This window comes from Geotrypetes seraphini, chromosome 5 (assembly GCF_902459505.1).
Source record: "Geotrypetes seraphini chromosome 5, aGeoSer1.1, whole genome shotgun sequence".
In the NCBI taxonomy this organism is placed as follows: domain Eukaryota; kingdom Metazoa; phylum Chordata; class Amphibia; order Gymnophiona; family Dermophiidae; genus Geotrypetes; species Geotrypetes seraphini.
The window spans coordinates 200,336,559-200,357,336 of NC_047088.1; the positions used below are offsets into that span (position 1 = coordinate 200,336,559).

At 40.2% G+C, this 20,778-nt stretch overlaps 1 protein-coding gene across 2 annotated transcripts in view; it reads right to left on the reverse strand.

Annotated features, from left to right (window-relative positions):
- The window catches only part of ITGA6 (integrin subunit alpha 6), a 143,903-nt gene extending 127,180 nt beyond the window's left edge, over nucleotides 1-16,723 (reverse strand). Inside the window, exon 1 of one of the 2 annotated variants that reach the window (XM_033944748.1) lies at nucleotides 16,407-16,723. In XM_033944748.1, the coding sequence (XP_033800639.1) occupies nucleotides 16,407-16,573 (167 nt within the window). In that variant the 5' untranslated portion in view covers nucleotides 16,574-16,723. The remainder of the gene's footprint in view (nucleotides 1-16,406) is intronic. The other variant, XM_033944749.1, reaches the window with a different exon arrangement.
- Between the last annotated feature and the right edge of the window lie 4,055 nt (nucleotides 16,724-20,778).

Here is a 20,778-nt window from a genome sequence, read left to right on the forward strand (position 1 = left end):
CTGTATGCATTAACAATATAATTCATTTTCACTTTCTTTTCATAATATCCATCATGCTATATAGTTATGTCTTTATTTAATTCTTCCATCACCCTAAACATATTTCAATTCCATTTAGGACTAGATTCTATAAATAGTGTCTAAAAAAAACAAACAAACCCAGATCTTAGCGCTATTCTATACATGGCACTTGAAGTTAGGCGCCGTTTACAGAATAGTGTTTAGTGCCGGGAACTATGCCTAATTTTAGGCACAGCCATTTACACCAGCTAAACAGTGGTGAAAATCCTTGTGCCTAACTATTCAATAACCCTGCACTTAAATTGCAGAACATCTCTGATCTGCCCATAACACTCCCCTGGCTATGCCCTACCCCCCACCTTATTGGAACCACATGTAAAATCCATGTGTGTAAATTTTAATTCCAATTAGCGCCAATAATCTCTTAAGCACAAAAACTAATTTGGCTCATTTTTCAATTAAATTGTGCATGCACTCAAATATGCATGTGCAGTTTTTAGCACTTTTTTTTTTAATTAGGCTGTTAATGTATGCCTTAAGTTTACTATAAGTTTACAAAAGGTTTGAACTAAAAAAATAAAGTCAAAACCCTAAGAATAGCCATACTGTGGCAGACCGATGGTCCATCTTGTATCCTACTTCCAACAGTGGCCACACCAGGTCACAAGTTCCTGGCAGAATCCCATATAGAGCAAGATTCATGCTACCAACCCCAGGGATAAGCAATGCCTTCTCCCCATGTCTATCTTAATAGCAGTTTATGAACTTTTCCAAAATCTTCTTTAAACCCAGATATACTGCTGCTATCACATTGTTTAGTAATGAATTCCAGAGTTTAATGTATACCTTTACCTGCAGGAAGAGAAAGAAATAGGAGAAAATATTTTTTCACTGAACAAATAATTAAAAACTATTTGTTGAATGAAAAAAAATAAATGTTCTCTTTTTTTTTTTTTTTTAATTACTATGTAACTTCATACTGTGTCCCCTAATCTTTCCACTTTTTGAGACGGTAAATAATTCACTTCCACCTGCTCTAATCAGGATTTTGTAGACCTCTATCACATCCCCCGTATCTAGCATTAGAGTAAATGGCCACCTCCATTCAAATCCTAATACCAATGAATCAATTTTTGTTTATTTTAGTACATATCCAGGGAAGGGTGGGAGGGGGCGGTGGTTATTTATGTCATAAATTGATTTTTTAATTTCTACACTTGGGATGGTTGGGAAGATATCATTATTTAGAATAGGGCAAGGTGTTTTATTGGGTGGGTGGGGAAAAATGGTTGATTATGGACATGTGTAAGTTGGATGTGCTTTTATTGTATCATTACACGTTGCATTTGTTGTATTGCACTTTTGAAAATCAAAGAATAAAAAAAAACATCACCTTCAGTAAGCTTCTCAGTGTTACAGAAAATAACACAACCTGTGTCATTAACTTGTCATCTAACACTGAAGTTTATTTTCCTACTCTGGGGTATTGGCAGAGCAGCTGCATCTGACATTAGACGTCCCAGCTGATTTATCAACCCTTTTCTTTCTTTGGCGCAGAGACTGGGAAAATGTTTCATCAATATAAAACAGCAACAGCTTCCTTTTCCAAGGATTTGGTCTCAGAGCTGTGGGCAGCTTTAACCCTATTTTAGTGAAGCTGCTAGCCTGCAAATTGGAGATTCCTGCCTCTGTTCAAACCACCAGAATGCAAATGAATTAGCACTGTGTGCAAGTTTCTTAATGCTTAAAAGGACCACAAAGGGGTGCTGAAAAGTTCTCAGTCCAACCAAGAAGGGAATGAAACTTACAAGTTATTCCACATATTCACTCCTAAGTTCAACACACTTGGCACATCAAGTCTGAAGCTTCTGTAACCCTTCCAAAAAATAATCTGGTCACTGAAATACTGCTCTACCTCCAAATCACTTGAAAATTGTCACCCATTCAAACTCTTTAAGAGTTAGAAACATAAAATAGATAAGAACATAAGCATGGCCTCTGCCGTGTCAGACCAGGGGTCCATCGCGCCCGGCAGTCCGCTCCCGCGACGGCCCTCCAGGTCTATGATCTGAAAGTGTTCCCTACCTAACCTAAAATGTCTATACCCTATTCACTCAATGTCCTGTAAGGTAAACCTCTATCTGTACCCTGTTATCCCCTTTGCTTCCAGGAAGTCATCCAGTCCCTTTTTGAACCCCAGAATTGTACTCTGTCTTATCACATCTCCGGGAAGCGCGTTCCAGGTGTCTACCACCCGCTGAGTGAAGAAGAACTTCCTAGCATTCGTTATGAATCTGTCTCCTCTCAGTTTTTCTGAATGACCTCTTGTTTTAGTTGTCCCTGCTAGTCTAAAGAATCTGCCCCTCTCCACCTTCTCTATGCCCTTCATGATTTTATAAGTCTGTATCATGTCTCCTCTCAGTCTCCGCTTTTCCAGGGTAAAGAGCCCCAGCCTGTCTAACCGTTCGGCATATGAAAGGTTCTCCATACCCTTTATCATCCTCGTTGCTCTCCTCTGGACCCTCTCGAGTATTGCCATGTCCTTCTTGAGGTATGGCGACCAGTATTGGATGCAGTATTCCAGATGTGGGCGCACCATTGCTCGATACAGTGGCAGGATAATTTCCTTCGTTCTGGTAGTGGAGCAAGATCTGGTAAGTAGGGTGGATGATCTATGCATTGAAACCCAACTGTGTCAAAAACATCCATGGTTTTGCCAGCCTTGTGAGCAGGTACATTGTCTTGCCAAAAGATCTCCTTTCTGCAGCTTCCCTCTCCTTTTTTCTTTCAATGCCTCCTTTAAATTGGCACAGCAAGTTACAGTAGTATTCTGCATTAACTATTTATCCCCTTGGGAGATAGTCAGTCATTACAACACTTTCCTAATCCCAATATACTGTGGTCTTGAGATTTTCTGCTGACTTTTTGTGTCTTGGAATTTCCTGGGCTTTGGAAAGCCTGAATGCTGCCATTGCATGGACTGTTTTGACACATAGTGGTGATCATAGTGGTGTAATCATGTTTCATTAACAGTAACCAGTTGTTCCAAAATGTTGACACCAGCTCACTGATAATGCTGCAAAATCAACTTGGAAGTGTCCACTCGACATTGTTTCTTGTCAACTTCTGCATACCCAGCTGCTTCTGGATTATACACCCAACACAATCTCTCAATATCTATAGTGCCTCAGTAATTGTTTTAGCCAATGTTAGCTGATCCTGCCAAAATCAGGTCATGGACATAGTCAACAATTTCAAGAGTTGACTCCATTTGAAACCTCCCAAACTGTGCTGCATCCTCAATCTCCATGCTCAAAGTTTGCACACCACTTCCTCACTATGGAGTATGATGGCATTTGTCACTTAAATGTTTGCATCATACATTCATGGATTTCTTTTAAAGGTTTTCTGCTGCAGGAACAGAAACTTCATGATGGCTCAGAGTTCCATCCACAATTGAAAATTCCACACTTTTCACTAACATGGTTCAATCAATGATCTGAAACAATGTCAAAACATAGCATTACGATTCTGCAAATTGGCACTTTGCAAAAAAATACTTTTCAGCTACAGTGGCAAATAATGTTCAGAATCTAGTAAGTTGGTTGGGCTGAGAACTTTTCAGCACCACCATTATTTCCCGAATACAGTGCCAGTCAGTCAATTTTGGGTATAGTACCATAGATACAAGGCAAAAGTATAGCAAAAAATCTGGACCTCAGTTTGGGGGTAAAAAAAGGCATGGGAACTTTGCCAAATTCTCAATTCTTGCAGATGTTTGTGCATCTGTAGTTTTCAAGGTTATCTTTTTTTCCTGACTTTTTTTTTTTTTTGGGGGGGAGTCCCTTTTTTATTTATTGCCCACCCTTTCTGAAGGTAAAGGTATGTATTGATGGCTTTTTCGAGTTTGTGTGGCTATTTTATTTGAACTGCAATTGTTCTTCCCTGTTCCCAGCATCTTCTGCCCTAAGGGCCAGATTCTGCAAAAGGCGTGTAATCTGCCAGTGCCTACCACATTAGGGCACTGTTTGCCGAATCACAGCTAACGTCAAAAGGTAGGCACCAGAAAGGTAGGCCAGGGTTTTGAAAGCCGGTACATATCTTTGACGTGAATCGTGTCTACAAGAGGTGCCTAAGTTCATTTTTTATGCAAACCACACCTGCTTCACCCTTAGACGCTGCTACGAGCCTCTGTAGACTTGATGCTGGCATGTATTTGTAGGCGCATACATTTATTTTTAAAACAAACTTTAATTGGTTTTTAAATTGACGCAGTCAATTATTGCGCCGATTGAACCAATTAAGTTAGGTGGCAGTAGAGCGCCTAAATGCATTTTACAATGTATTTATATTTATTTAAAAATTTATATACCGTATATTACCTATACAGTTTCCATAGTAACAAGAATAAAATGTTAAAAATACATAGTTCAGTTGTTAAAAAACAATACTTAAAAATGGTCGATAAACATCAGAAGTCTTAAAATACAGGTTTCACAAACAGTTGAGTTTAACATTTTCATAAAATTCATTCCAACAGCACACAAATGCAAAATTCCTGGCACAGTATTGCACAGCTTTATACCTGCTAATGACAGGTCAAAGCAGTTTACAACACTAAAATCATAAATAGCAATAAGAAAGGAACTACAATAATAATTTTGATAGGAAAGAAACACTCCCACTTAAAATAAATATTTAAAAATTTTGTGGGGGGAGAAAGGGAAGGCAGGGGATGGTAGAGAGATAAATCCAGTGATATTCAAAAGTGACCTCGATGTTATTCATGGATAAAAGGCCTGTTAACAGCCAAGCTTTTAAATTGGGTTTAAATTTCTTGAAATCAAGATCAGTTCTAAAAAGATAGTGAAGTCCAGAATGATGGAGCCAAAAAGAAAAATGTTGAATGTCTAGTAGACTCTAGACAGCCAATCCTTGGGTTTGGGAGTCATTTAGAGATCTTGGTAACCGTGTTGGTGGAAGCCAGTGGTATTTTTGAAGGAGTGGAAAGACACGATCATAACGTTTAGTGTGATAAAGCAATTTATGAGAGTAATACATAGCTGTGTTTTGGACTGATTGTAATTTCTCTTTTGCATCCGAGAACATCTTAAGTAGAAAATGTTACAGTAGTCCAGTCTGCTGGTAATCAAGGAGAGAATGAGTGAGTGGAAAGTGTCTGTGTCGAAATAACGCCTTACTGAACAAATCTGTCGTAATAGAAAGAAGCTGGTTTTATAAAGGCAGGATATCCGATTCATAAAAGGTAACAAGAGTTAATTATAATGTGTAGATAACTAAATAAATTAACAGGTTTAATATTAGAAAGGGGAGAGTGTGGCACAGTGGTTAAAGCTATAGCCTCAGCACCCTGAGGTTGTGGGTTCAAACCCACGCTGCTCCTTGTGACCCTGGGTAAGTCACTTAATCCCCCCCCCCCCATTGCCCCAGGTACATTAGACAGATTGTGAGCCCATCGGGACAGACAGGGAAAAATGCTTGAATACCTGAATAAATTCATGCAAACCTGAGCTCCCCTGGGAGAACAGTATAGAAAATTGAATAAATAAATAAAATTGAAAACATTTAGGTCAACTGTGGAACTGAGAGTTCACCAGTAAACCAGCATGCAATATTTTGTCTACATTAAGAATAAATTTGCGCGATGCTAGCCAATCTGAAACTAGAATGAGACAATCTTGTAACTGTTTAAGTGATAAGAGAGTATGGATTTGTAGGACAGAGGATTAGTATATCACCTGCATAGAAATGAAAGGAAAGACTAGTGGACTGAATAAGAGTAGCTAGCGGGCTTAGAAACAGATTGAATAAAAGTAGAGAATTTACTTTTTCAGTGCTAGAAGATGATCAACTGCTTGAGATCGCAAATGATAGTTGGCCTTAAAAATATGTTTGAGACAACTTCAAATATCCATACGTTCTGGATTAAAGTCAAGGTGGAATATCCCAAGATCACCATAAAAGCAGTGAAAACCCTGCTTCCATTCCAACATCCTATCTTTGTGAAGCAGATTACAGAGTAAACTGGATATAATGAACACACTTCGGGTGTCACTGTCTCCCTTTACCCCCCCACCCCCCAATGGGACCGTCCAGTTGCAGGGAAACAAGCTCAGGGCTCCGATTCACTGATTCTGCATTATGGTGAGTTATATTAATATATTGTATATATTACAAAGTCATAATAATAATAGAAAAGTGCATAATATAAAAATGTAATAATTACAATTAGATAATATATTATGCACTTTATTTATTACGTGCTTGAATCCACCCCCATCCCCCCACCAGTCCATGGAAAAATTATCTTGCATGAAACTGGTCCGAAGGTTGGGGACTGCTGATCTACAAGATTAAAAGCCGTGGAAAGATCTAAGGAAACTGCAAGAATAATTTGTGTTTATCTAAATGAGAATGAATTTCACCAAGAACAGCTGTTATAACAGTTTCTGTGCTATGATAGCAACAGAACCAGATTGTTTTGGATGCAATAATGAGATTTTTCTACATAGAGAGTTGAAGGAAAACTACCTTTGCTAATATCTTTGAAAAGAAATAAAATAAAATGATTTCATACTGGACGATAGTGAGCTTGTTTTTTTGTATCGAGTGATGATGTTTTAAGAATAGGTAGCACTATAGCAGATTTCCATAAGACAGGAAACTGTCCTGTTGAGAGATTAGAATTAATTATAGATTTGATATAGGGCATCAGTTCAGATTGGGGGATCATTAGCCAAGAGGATGGAAATGGATCCAAAGAGCATGAGGTCTTATTTAACATAGATAGGATTTTAGATAAGGAAAAAAATTAGACTAATTGAAATGAAGACCAGGTTGAATGGCCTAAGAATGGGAATAGCTACATTTTCTGAAAACAAAGGGCTCCTTTTACAAAAGGTGCACTAGCTGAAAATCTACCGCCTGCTCAAAAGGAGGCGGTAGTGGCTAGCGCGCGCTATTCCGTGGGTTAAGGTCCTAGAGCACCTTCGTAAAAGGAGCCCAAAGTATCCTGGGTCACTGATAAAGAAGAAAGTTGAGAATCAGAATTAAGTAGCCAATGTTTTCTGTAAATTGATGATCTTTGTGAAAAAGAATTGTGTTAAAGTTTCAGCTGCAGGGCCTGAATATGAGGTTTAGAGGTAATGGAGAGAAATATTGAATAAATGTCTTTAGATGAATTTTTTAAATCAAGTCTTGATATTTAAACTTTGCCTTTTAGATGGACATTATCATCCCTATGTATTATTCAAATTTAATTAAGTCAGTAGGTATAATGTAACCCCCCTCCTTTTTTTTTTTTTTTTTTACAAAAGCATGGAAGAGGTTTTTAACACTGGCCAACGCGCTGAATGCTCTGGCGCTCATGGGAACTCTGACCATCGTAGCACCACAGAGCATTCAATGCATCAGCTGGTGCTAAAAAAAACTCTTCTGTGCTTTTGTAAAATGGGAGGGAGTAGTTTTTTTTCACAAATACGTTCACCTTTGCGTAGTTGTCTTTTAATAATCTGTAGGTCATAATGGTATCAAGGATATGACCGAGAGGGAACTATGGTTTTTAAAGGGGTTACATTATCTAACGCATTTATTAATGTAGTATGAAAAATTGAGTTTTTGCGTCCAACTCTAATGCATTAAAATCAATGGTGAATTCAAACAGAGATGGAGAGATTAGTTGTGGTGAGTAAGAGATGTCACCAACCAGGATGTGTTCGTCAAACGAGTTCTTTATTGGGGGGGTTTTGTCTGGACTCAACACAGCCTGCGTTTCTACTACTACTATTATTAATTATTTCTATAGCGCTACCAGATACATGCCGCGCTGCAGTCACAAAGAAGAAAAAAATCCCTGCTCAAAAGAGCTTACAATCTAAACAATCAAAACAGACAAACAGGATGTCATGGATACAGTTAAGGGGAATGGATAATCAGCAGGTTAGGTTGGAGGGCAGAGGAGTAGGGTTAAGGATTGAAGGCTATATCAAACGTGGGTTTTCAGTCTGCTTTTAAACAAGGGAAGGGGCCTGACAGACAAACTCAGGTAATTTATTCCAGGCATAGGGGGCAGCTGGATGAAAGGAATGAAGTCTGGAATTGGCAGTGGAGAAGAAGGGTAAAGTTAAGAGCAGCTTATCTGAGGAACGGAGTTCTCTGGGAGGTGTATAAGGAGAGAGAAGCAAGGAAAGAAATTGAGGGACAGCAGAATGAACACACTTGTAGGTCAGTAATAAGATCTTGAACTGTATGCAATGGCAGATAGGGAGCCAGTGAAGTGACTTAAGGAGAGGGGTGACATGAGCGTAGCGAAGTTGGTAGAAGACGAGTTTTGCACAGATTGCTGGGGGAAATACCAGTTAAAAGTAGATTGCTGTAATCTAAGCGTGGGGTTACGAGAGCATGGACAAGGGTGCAGGTAGTGTGCTCAGAGAGGAAGGAGTGAATTTTGTCGATAATGAAGAGAAAAAAGCGCCAGGTCTTAGCAGCTTGTTGGATGAGTCACGAGTGTAGAAAATGAGAGGTTGGAATCAAAGACCACTCCAAGGTTGCAAGCAGAGGAGACTAGAACGACGACAGTATTATTTACTGAGATGGAGAAAGGAGAAGCAGAGGGTTTAGGAGGAAAGAGGAGCAGCTCAGTCTTGGACATATTTAGTTTCAGATGACGGCAGGACATCCAGGCAGCAATTTCAGCTAAACAAGCAGAGACTTTCTTGGACTTTAGGTGAAATTTCAGGTGGAGAGAGGTAGATCTGGGAGTCATCAGCCAATCTTTGACACCTTTGATGATTGTACAATATCATGTTAAAACAATAGCTTGCACACTCAGGGTGATTCCAACCCTTGGTCAAACTGCTACTCCAACAAGTTTAGTACTGCTTCTTCATTTGCAAGAGGAGGAGCAACAGCCACTGTGATTGTGCCAGCATGGTGAAGGCACTGCTGGAAGCCAAAAGAGCTTACTGAAGGAATCTTACAATTCCGACACATAAGGAACATCCAATAGCTTGCTCCTGCCAAATCTTGGAAATGAAGGAGTAGTTCTACACTTGTGGAAGTAGCTTTGACCAAGGCAGAACACCCATGACACAGCCATGCTCCGCCCACTGGTACAGCCTATTTGCTCTTACATGCCATGTGACTAGTGCACCAATTTTATAGAATAGCACATATGTGCATAAATGCCAATCTGTGACGACATTCATGTGCATAAGTGAATCTATTTTATATCAGTGCATGCAACTGGTGCCCATAACTAGGCTCCTTTATAGAATTGTTCTTCATGTATTAAATTTGGTTTCTTAATCTATGAAGCTTTTGACATATGTGAAACTTTGTCTACGAGATATAAATTTACACTGTCTGCAAATCCTTGTTTCATTGTCTATCTTTTATCTCTGTTTGTACCAGACACAATGGAAAGTGAAAAGGAGGACTGACTTGCTCAAGTGCCCCGATTCTCAGTCCACTGCTCCAGAGCTGCTAAAATTATCCAATTCAGGAAGGAGACTAAGGGGCTCATAATTGAAAAAGAAAAATGTCCAAAAACCAGCCTGAGTCAGCACTTGGACGAACACTGTCAAAATACGTCCAAGTGCTGATAATAAAAACGGGTTTTGGACATATTTCTAAATGACCCAGGCCTTCATAGTGCCGTTGAATGACCATAGTTAAACGGGGCGTTTCAGGAGGAGTATCGAGGGCGGGATTTGGCCGGGACATGGGCAGGCTTAGACTTAGTCTTACTGCATGTATAACCAAAAGTTATACAGCACAGGATCGACGGAACTTGGACGTTGTGACTTAGACCATTTAAAACATAGTCTAAGTCACAAAAACCCACCTAAAGTGACCAGATAAGCACTGCAAACACATAATACAGACCCCCACACACTACCCCAGTGATCACCGACCTCCCCCATAAAAATATTAATCACAAATTGAAAATTGTGCCTCCAGAACATCATCACCTGGCAGCCTGGCATAGTAACACCTAGTCGTGATGCACAGAGGCATCTTAAGCCATCTTGGGGGTGGGTTAGGGACCCATGGAGAGGAGGACCCATGCCCATAAGCCCCTGTAATCACTGAATTGATAATGAAACATGTGCACTCCCCTATACACCCCCAAAACCCTTTTTTACTGGCATATAAGTGGCTCCTGCAGTCATAAGGGTTATTGGGGGTGGTAGATAGGTGGGTCTAGGGGATTTTGGAGGTGGTTTGGAGGGCTCACCTTTATCTATAAGGGAGCAGTAGTGAGATGAAGACATGGCACCCTTTTTATGAAGTTCACAGCAGTGCCCTGTAAGGTACCCCACTATTTAGGTGCCATGTCTGGTTGTCCAGTACGTCACTTTGTAGACCCCTCCCATGTTCAAAAAGTCTGTTTCTAGGCGTTTTTGCCTTGGACATAAAATTGGAGGAAATGTGGTATAAAGATGGACGATTTAGCAGCTTGGACAATCAGATCGACAGGATGTATAATTAGATGATTTTCGAAACGGAAAATAATTTGGATGTATTTTTCAAAAATGTGTCCTTAGCTGTTTTTTTTTTTTTTACTTTGGACGATTTGTGACTTAGATGAAATGGACTTAGACGTTCCTTTTGATTATGCCCCTCCACATGTCAGACCCATTGGTGAACTTGCACCCCAATTCAATGTGCTACTTGTAGACCCCGATTCCCCCCATTAAAGTCAGTGCTGCAAGTCCCATAATGACAGGGTTTTCAGAAATCCAGAGCTGGCCTAAAATTTTCTTCCTGGATCTGGATAAACTGATAGCCTCCCTTCATTCCTCTTTCTTAGAACTCCTCTAAACCCAATTCCGCCAGATCCACCCAAAAACTGAAACTTTCCTTTCCCTCTCTAAAAGGCGTTTCACTTGTAGGAAAACTAGGTTCTTCCCTCCCTTTCAGAATCACTCAGCTCTGGAACAACCTTACCTCCCCTCTTAGGAATCTGAGCTCCCTCCAACTCTTCCGTAAACATCTGAAAACCTGGTTATTCTCAAAAATGTTAACTCCTCCTCCCTCTCTGGTTATTCTAGTTCTCTAAATTTTCTCTTCATTTTGCCTCTTCCCTCTACTGGAGTTCCTTTCTACCCTAACTCTTGTTAACCGTGTCGAGCTTTACGAATGTAGAGATGATGCGGTATACAAACCTAAGGTTTAGATGAGATTAGATTAGCCCTACAGTTCCAAACTATTATGCCACTTCATTCAGAGCATGTTTTTACTTACAAACTATTACTGCAATCATGAAAGGGCGTGAATGAAGACATGGGGGGATGTAACTGAGATGTGAAAAGAGAAGATGGGAGTGCATGGTAGGGGCCTACAAATGTATGTATGCCTAGAACCCAATATAGTTTTAATTCAGCCCTGGCGACAGCACAAGTTTAAACAGTTCTGTATATCAGCAACACTTAGAGGGTGGAAAACAGTAGAGAGCCTGATGAAAGTTTTTTTCAGTTTTCATTTTATTTAAGAACTACCCCCCCCATCCCCACCCTTTTATGAAGCCATGTTAGGCATTTTTCTTTTTATTGCTGGCCATGGTGGTATTAGCTTATAGGAGTTCTATGAGCATAGAAGCTAATACCACTGTGGCCGGTGATAAAAAAAAACCTAATTCAGCTTTGTAAAAGAAGCACTAAATAAAACTATTGTTGGTATGCTTGGTTCAGTTCTTCAAGATCATCATTTCACACCAACCCTTGTCTCCATAAACTGAAGCAAAATTTTTTTAGAAAAAGGTTGTGCGGTTAAGACATATTCTAGTACTCTGTCAATTTAACAATATACTTAAGTGCTATCAGGTGAACTTGTAGATGTTTTTATGGTGCCTGTTTTTTTCTGTTCCATCTTAGATGACATTTTAGGCTAGCAAAGCAAGATAAGACATAAATGGAGGTTTATCTACACAGCATCTAAATATCAACTGCTTACCCATTTCACAGAAAAGGTACCTTACACGAAGCAACTTGTTTAAGAAACAGATGTTAATAGGGAGTCTTTCAACTTACTCAAGAGGAATTGCTCAGATTTCTACTCAAAGGGGAAGGGAGAGACCTACACCTTAAACCAGGGATCTCAAAGTCCCTCCTTGAAGGCCGCAATCCAGTCGGGTTTTCAGGATTTCCCCAATGAATATGCATTGAAAGCAGTGCGTGCACATAGATCTCATGCATATTCATTGGGGAAATCCTGAAAACCTGACTGGATTGCGGCCCTCAAAGGAGGGACTTTGAGAGATTATTTCTAATCTTTTTAAAATTCTCTCTAGTAATGAACTTAACATCTAACATATCAAGTTTCAAGTTTCATTTTGATTTGATTTTACTAAGCAAATTACAATAAAAGAAAGATAAACATACATTTAGACATACTATTTAAAATTTAAAAATGATGGATTAGACCGACAGACTTACAAACTAAATCGATACACAAGGGATGGAGGAATAAAGTTACAATTCAAATGCTTTAAAGTCGAAAAAAGAACCATAGATGGAAAAAACATTAGGGAGGGAGTAGTATAAACCTGGAGGGTTACTACTTTAAGATTTGAATATAATTTAAAGATTAAAAGCATCTTTGAAAAGAAAACTTTAAATTATTTTTAAAACGGCTAAGATCATTTTCCTCTCATATATTGAGGCAAAGTGTTCCAAAGTTGCGGGGCCATCATCGAAAACATATCATGTCGTCGAGTTCCGATAACATTCAGGGAGGGGACTATGAGCTTTTGGTTAGTAGACTGAAGAGAACGCGATATATTATAAGGAATAAGCATTCTATTGATAAATTGTGGTTTATTGGTGGAAAGAGTTTTAAATGTTTTAAAGGTGATACGGTGGTTGATTGGAAGCCAGTGTGAGTTGTTCAGAAAAGGAGTAACATGATCACATTTTTTTAACGTTATGAATGAGTTTGATGGCTGTGTTCTGTATTTGAAGGCGCTTCTTTTCTTTTTGCGTGATGGTTAATAATGAATTGCAGTAATCGAGTTTAGCGATAATTAGGGAGTGGATTAGAATGTTTAGTGATTTTGGCTCGAGAAACTTAGAGATCGAGCGAATCATGCGTAATCTATAGAAGCAAAATTTGACGGTATTACTTATGTGTTCATGATAGGAGAACTTATCGTCAATAATGACACCCAGTATTTTTAAAGATGTTACTAAATCCAGATGAATGTTATCAAACAAAGAAACACACCTAGATCCCAACCAGAGGCACATCCCATACGCTTATCCTACTCTACCACTAGGCCACTCCTCACCTCCACCACAGCTTGTTCCTTTTTGATTTTCATCAGACCTTGCTATGGCCTTTCTTCCCCCCCTCCCCTTATATTCCCACTTCAATCCCTGTGGTCTGTAAATATTAATTACACTGTACAATAAGGTTATTTTCATATACAATGAAAATTAGATTACTTCTAAAAATTGGGGGGTCCTTTTACTAAGGCACGCTAACTGATTATCATACGCTAAATGCTAAGGCGCCCATAGAATATAAGGGCACGCACTAAATCGGTTAGCTCGCTTTAGTAAAAAGGACCCCTTTTAAGCATAAAGTTCTCTTCCCGACTGCATGAACAATGCTATGCAGCCACCACACTAATACATGAACAAAAGGAACCCAAAAGGTGATATTTATCAGAACAGGAAACATATAAATTATAAACGGCAAGCTTCATTAGTGATTTGAATTAATTATTAGGACTTGAGACCAACAAGTTGCTCAACCCAGAATTAGAACATCCCTTTCCCAGCATGTGCGTGTCTCTATTATAGAGCTACTCTGTCAGACCTTATCTTATCCTTGCGTCCTGAATCTGGTGTGGATGGGACATGTCAAGAATACACGTCTTCTCTCTTCAAGACATAGAATTATAAAGAGAAACCAAAATAATACAGTTAAATGCCAACTTCACTTAAAAAAAAGTAAGTATCACGTTGTGCTGTTTGTTTGATGTTTAATGTTCTTTTACCATATAAATAATCTGTTTCTTCAAATCCCTGGCATAGTCCTTGGGAGGCATGTTCACTCCCCGTATTCCTAAGTTATCTCTGAAGTGCTTTGGAGGCAAAACTGTAGGGCTTAGCAGTGGAACTATTTGCCAGCAAACATCGGGATAGTATAAGAAACCTAAAGACCTCCTACTTAAACAAGTCACTTTCAATGCAAGCTTTCATCTGAAGTGCAGATTTAAAAAGACACCATAGCAATTGTCTACAGCTGTTCAAAGTATAATCCCTAAAGATATTGCTACTTCTAAGAAAGCTGGTAGTAGTCAAAATACCTCCCATCCCCCACCCTATCTCTGCCAGTGCCGATGGAAGCAAACATTGAAATTGTGAGCCACAGACACTGGTTTGTAAAGAAAATGCTCATCGGGTCACTGAATGCTAACCCAACTGGTTCACATCTGTCCGGGAGTCTTTTGTAATACTTGAAAACTGCAGTCTCTTTTAAAAAGATCAAGAGGGTGTCCCAGTCAGCATTTTTATGGCTTGAATAAAGACATGTGCATTATGCTCAGCCTTGTGAAAGACCTTAGGCATGGTTCTGCTTTTCATACCCCCCTGCACCTTTTAATGATTTCAGCAGCTAAAGAAAATTTATGTGTTGAGGTTAAGACTTTGCTGAGAATCTGTACAGCACTAGCCATCTTAAAATCTATTACCATTCTGTTCCATTTAAAACTCATAAGGAAGCTGTTATCAAATCCCCTGCTCACTCAAAACTCACAACTTTTTCATATGGCAAAGTTGAGATAACAGTCAATTTTATTCAAAAAAGCTGATATGCTGCCACTTAGTTATTAATCAGGAAAATTAGATATAGGCAACAACACCAAACTGCTCACAATCCATTACATCAAAGTTCATGCCATAAAACTACAGTATATCTTTTTTTTTTTTTTCAAATGTCCCAAAACTAGAATAGATAGAAATCAGCATACTGCAATTCAACTAAACACGTTATAGACTTTTTTTTCTGGCATCTTAAGATTCATGAGCTAAGGAAAGCAGAAGCGATGCTAGGGTGCACAAGATGAGATCCACATGCACCTTAGAAGAAATCAGTTGAGACCTCATATGAGATGGGTACTGTATCTGGCTTTTTTTGAGGATGTACTTCTGCAAGGGTATCACTTAAAGCTCAACAGTCAAAGACTAAAGGATCTATTATGTACCCTGCCTAGACAACATAAGAAAGGTGCAATAACACACAGTGAAACATCTCAAAAGCCATAACTCTACACAAGCAAACCCATATTAAAGGCCAAACTGCTTTACCATTCCTCGAGGGCCGCAATCCAGTCGCGTTTTCAGGATTTCCCCAATGAATACGCATGAGATCTATTAGCATACAATGAAAGCAGTGCATGCAAATAGATCTCATGCATATTCATTGGGGAAATCCTGAAACCCCGACTGGATTGCGGCCCTCGAGGAGGGACTTTAACATCCCTGGTCTAAAGGTATCCCCAATGCAAAACTTAAGGGGAATAGGACTCGTATATTGTTTTTTTTGCGATTTCACGTTCAAAGCAGTTCACATATGTACAGGTACATATGTAACCAGGGGCAATGAAAGATTAAGTGACTTGCCCACGGTCACAAGGAGCAGCACTGGGATTCCATCACACAATCTCTGGGTGCAGAGGCAGCAGCTCTGCCACCAGGCCACTCCTCACCCAGTAAAGCAGACAAGTTGACATACCAATAAAATCGGTTGTGTTAGCAAAAAAGAAATTAAATTTCAACAATAAGATAACTTACAGTAGGAAAATAGCAGGGCAATTTTAAAAAAAGGGAATACAACAGCCACTGCATCTAAACACAAAGTCCCAAATTCTCAACAGTTAACAAGGTACCAAATTCTGGAATGTACTTTGCTATGCAGGGGGTGACAATATATGCCTCTCTCTCCTCCTTCACCTGGAGGATCTGCACAGTCTTAACAATCGGACTGCACTTCTACAATAACGATTTCAAAGAAAAAGGCAAACCGTATAGGTGGTAAGAAGAGGAGTTTGCCACTAGCATGCCAACGAGGAGGAGTAATGCTGAGCTCAGCGTCTGTGGTAGCTTCTCCCCGGCCCCTCCGCAAGTGTGTGCAGCTCCAGTGCTTACAGGCTGTTAATCATTCACTGCTGCCCTTCCAAAGTCCGACCCAGCCCCAGCATCAAAGAAGACGGCAAGGACACAGTTGAAATCCACCGGACAGCTGGGTAGGAAGAGCAAGCACGAGTGATCTACACGCCCCAACGTGGAAAACTGGCTCTTCACCCCCATATGGCAGGATCCACTTGGTGCGCCCGGCCACCTGCTCCCCCCACTTACAATCGCTTATCCTGCGGGCTCAGCTGCCAGTGCATGGCCAGCGAAAAGCCGAAGAGACTCCCACGCTCGCCCGTTTTCCGGACGCTGTTGCTCGTGTCCAGGTTAAACGCCGAGATCAAGGTGCCCACCGCGGCTAGCAACAGGTAGAGGAGGGAAAACGTCGCCATCGGTGCGGAGAGGAGACAGAGGCGTTCCTGGCCCGGGAAGAACTACTGGGAGGGGGTTGATCCGGCGCTCAATGGTGCCCTTGTTCTCCAGAGACCGCCGAGTTTTATAATGGAGCGAGCGCCTGAGCAGTGCCCCGCCTCCCGGGTCGGGCTGGGCCAGCTCCGGGGCTTGTGTGCGCGCCAGGGGTGCGCACGCCCTTCCCGCCGCAGACGTCACCCCTCCCCTCCCCTTTCCGGCTCGGGGGCAGGTGCCGCCGCGCGCGCCTTACCTGACTGAGCCCTCACCTTTAACCAGCTCGCTGCCAAACCGATTCCTGCGCAGCCCAAGCCAGTCTGCAGGGAGGATTTTCCCACCCCCATATAATGTTACAGTGGGACCTTGTCTTTCTGTAAATGCTGTAGATAAGCCATCCCGTAATTTCCAATGCATTTTATTTATCGCATTTTTTATAGTACAACCCCAAAGCGTCTTATATATATTGGCACTTTCTTTGTCCCTAGTGGAGTCACAATCTAAAGTTTTTGTACCTGGGTTCCTCTTTTGCATCAGTAGTGCTCCAGTTCCAGGGGACTGTAGATTATTTACAATTGTCCTTTAGTTCTGAACCCCCTTTTTATGTATAACTCCCAGCTGTGTGCCCTGACACTGTTTTTTTGTTTTTAATTTTTTTACAGGCAGTATGGATCCTGGAGCCCTAACTTAAAGCTCTGCTTAGATATTTTAGCATTCAAGTACTGGATTCAAAAAGAAAAGAGAAGCTGGATAAAAGTTTACTTAGGGCCCCTAAGTAAACTTGGCCCTGCTTCTCTTTTCTTTTTGAATCCAGTACTTGAATGCTCATAAGCAAGTTGCAAGTGATAACCTTTCTTTTATTAGGCTGATAGGAAACATAGTAACATAGTAGATGATGGCAGATAAAGACCCGAATGGTCCATCCAGTCTGCCCAACCTGATTCAATTTAAATTTTTTTTATTTTTAATTTTTTCTTCTTAGCTATTTCTGGGCAAGAATCCAAAGCTTTACCCGGTACTGTGCTTGGGTTCCAACTGCCGAAATCTCTGTTAAGACTTACTCCAGCCCATCTATACCCTCCCAGCCATTGAAGCCCTCCCCAGCCCATCCTCCACCAAACGGCCATATACAGTCTGCCCAGTACTGGCCTTAGTTCAATATTTAATCTTATTTTTTGATTCTAGACTCTTTGTGTTCATCCCACGCTTCTTTGAACTCAGTCACAGTTTTACTCTCCACCACCTCTCTCGGGAGCGCATTCCAGGCATCCACCACCCTCTCCGTAAAGTAGAATTTCCTAACATTGTTCTTGAATCTACCACCCCTCAACCTCAAATTATGTCCTCTGGTTTTACCATTTTCCTTTCTCTGAAAAATATTTTGTTCTACATTAATACCCTTCAAGTATTTGAACGTCTGAATCATATCTCCCCTGTCTCTAGGGTATACATATTCAGGGCTTCCAGTCTCTCCTCATACGTCTTTTGGCGCAAGCCTCCTATCATTTTCGTTGCCCTCCTCTGGACCGCCTCAAGTCTTCTTACGTCCTTCGCCAGATACGGTCTCCAAAATTGAACACAATATTCCAAGAGGGGCCTTACCAATGACCTGTACAGGAGCATCAACACCTTCTTCCTTCTACTGACTACGCCTCTCTTTATACAGCCCAGCATCCTTCTGGCAGCAGCCACTGCCTTGTCACACTGTTTTTTCACCTTTAGATCTTCGGACACTATCACCCCAAGGTCCCTCTCCCCGTCCGTGCATATCAGCTTCTCTCCTCCCAGTATATACGGTTCCTTCCTATTATTAATCCCCAAATGCATTACTCTGCATTTCTTTGCATTGAATTTTAGTTGCCAGACATTAGACCATTCCTCTAACTTTTGCAGATCCTCTTTCATCTTTTCCACTCCCTCTTCGGTGTCTACTCTGTTACAAATCTTGGTATCATCTGCAAAAAGGCACACTTTTCCTTCTATCCCTTCAGCAATGTCACTCACAAACATATTGAACAGGATTGGCCCCAGCACTGATCCCTGAGGGACTCCACTACTCACCTTTCCTTCCTTCGAACAACTTCCATTAACCACCACCCTTTGACGTCTGTCTGACAGCCAGTTTCTGACCCAGTTCACCACTTTGGGTCCTAACTTCAGCCCTTCAAGTTTGTTCAACAGCCTCCTATGAGGAACTGTATGAGGAGACTTCAAGCTTTCAAGGGCTATGCCCCCCTTCAAGCCAATGCAAAAATGAACTAAGTTCAATACCAACCTCATGAAGGGAGCATAGACCTAAAACATTACTCAGTCCAGTGGAAAATTATTTTTCTCTTAATATATTTATTTATTAGAATTTGTTTTGAATTTCTGTCTACCAAAACCTGCAAGTACTCTCATGTTTTGGAAAGTCATCTGGTGCTTTTCAGGTTGGCACTTCATTTTGTGTTATGGTGGTATAATGCAGGTCTTTGTTATTGCATAGCTTCTATTTCAATCAAACAGATGCTAATGAATACAGATTAAATGATCTGGTTGGCTGAGTCACAAAAGCCAGGAAAGCAAGACCAATGTCTTCTTAGGCCAAGTACTGTTTTGAATATCAAAAAGCTAAAACTAATCACAGAACATGTGTTTAAAAACCTATTTCATAATAAGTGGACAGAAAATACTTTTGTGACCTGAATAAGGCAAACTGGCTGTTTGATAAGCCCATTGCAGCTGTTCAGAAGCTTTTGTGCAAAGTTTGTGGGCAAAACTAGAATCTGGAGAATGTTTCCAAGTTAACAAACATCTTTGCATTCTGTTTACAGAAGTATTGGTGAAAAGCTTGGTTGAAGAGATCTTGGAATGTTCTAGATGTAGTCTTTGCAGACCATCTTAGTTACTAGCATTTCCTAAATGATGTTCAAAAGAAAAGAAAAAATAGACCCAATAACTGATTTATCTGAAGTTTCAAAAGCAGAATAATTAATTTTTAGAAACCTTTTTAATACTTGCTTATTGTATATGGTTTTAATATTAATTTTCATTTGTACTGTTCTTTGATATATTGTAATGGATGTGATATATATATATATATAATTTCATGCCTGAAGCACTGTGAAGTACAAATGGTTATGAATGTAATAAATGAGTCAGTGAAGCCAGAGAATCATAAATTTTCTCTTGGGGCTCATTTGTGAAAGAGAAAAACATCCAAAAAGTGACACAAAGTGGCAGCAAAATGCAAAATTGCTATTTCCGAAACCCATTTTTGGATGGTTTTCTATGCAGTACATATGCAATGCATATACATCTCAAGAGGGTATGTTGAGCGCATGTTTTCTGTGGGACTTAGAATAAGTCCAGGGACATTTGGGGCTAGACCTCATAATAGTGAATAAGTGACAAAAAGTGCCAAATTTGACCACTGGAAGGATGTAGGCATGACCCCTCCTCCCCTACCCCAAAGACATGAAAGAAACAGTATGGTATGGTAGCTTCAGATGTTAGGGCCTGTCCTAATAGTGCAGCAAGCAGGTCCCTAGAGTAGCCTAGTGATCAATGCAGTGGACTAAAGAGATGAGGACCTAGACCCATATCCTATCCCACTCTAACTAGTGCACTTGTGGTAGAGCATGTGAGCCCTCATAAATCTACTCAAAACCTACTTTACCTATGTATAGGTGATACCTGCAGGCATAAGGGCTTTTATTGCGGTGTACAGATGAGTATTGTAGGGTCTGGGTGGGTGTATCTGGGGCCTTTCATGTGAAGCTCACTGTAGTGGCTCCTAGGGTGTCCCGCTGCCCTACTAGGATGTTTCTGTGGCTAGTCTACTATGAATGCTGCCCCCCACTATACATCTTAATGGCTCGTTTTTATGCATTGGACATTTTTTTTTTTTTCAAAAATGATCCTAAAAGATAGACCAAGCTCAAAAATGTCTATCAAATGGCCATTTAAAAAAAAAAAGTTTGATGTTTTTCTGGTTTGAAAATGGCAATTTTTCAATTTATTTATTTAGAATTATTTATAACCCACCTATGTACAAATCTACTGAAGTTTTTTATGTTTTTCCCAAAATCCAAAATTGTATTTAGACATCATATTGAAAATGATCCTGATTATCTCATGTTTGAATATCTTAAGATGGCCAAACAGGTAGAAAAGGTGGCAATAAAAGCTAGAAGGATTCTTGGGTGCATAG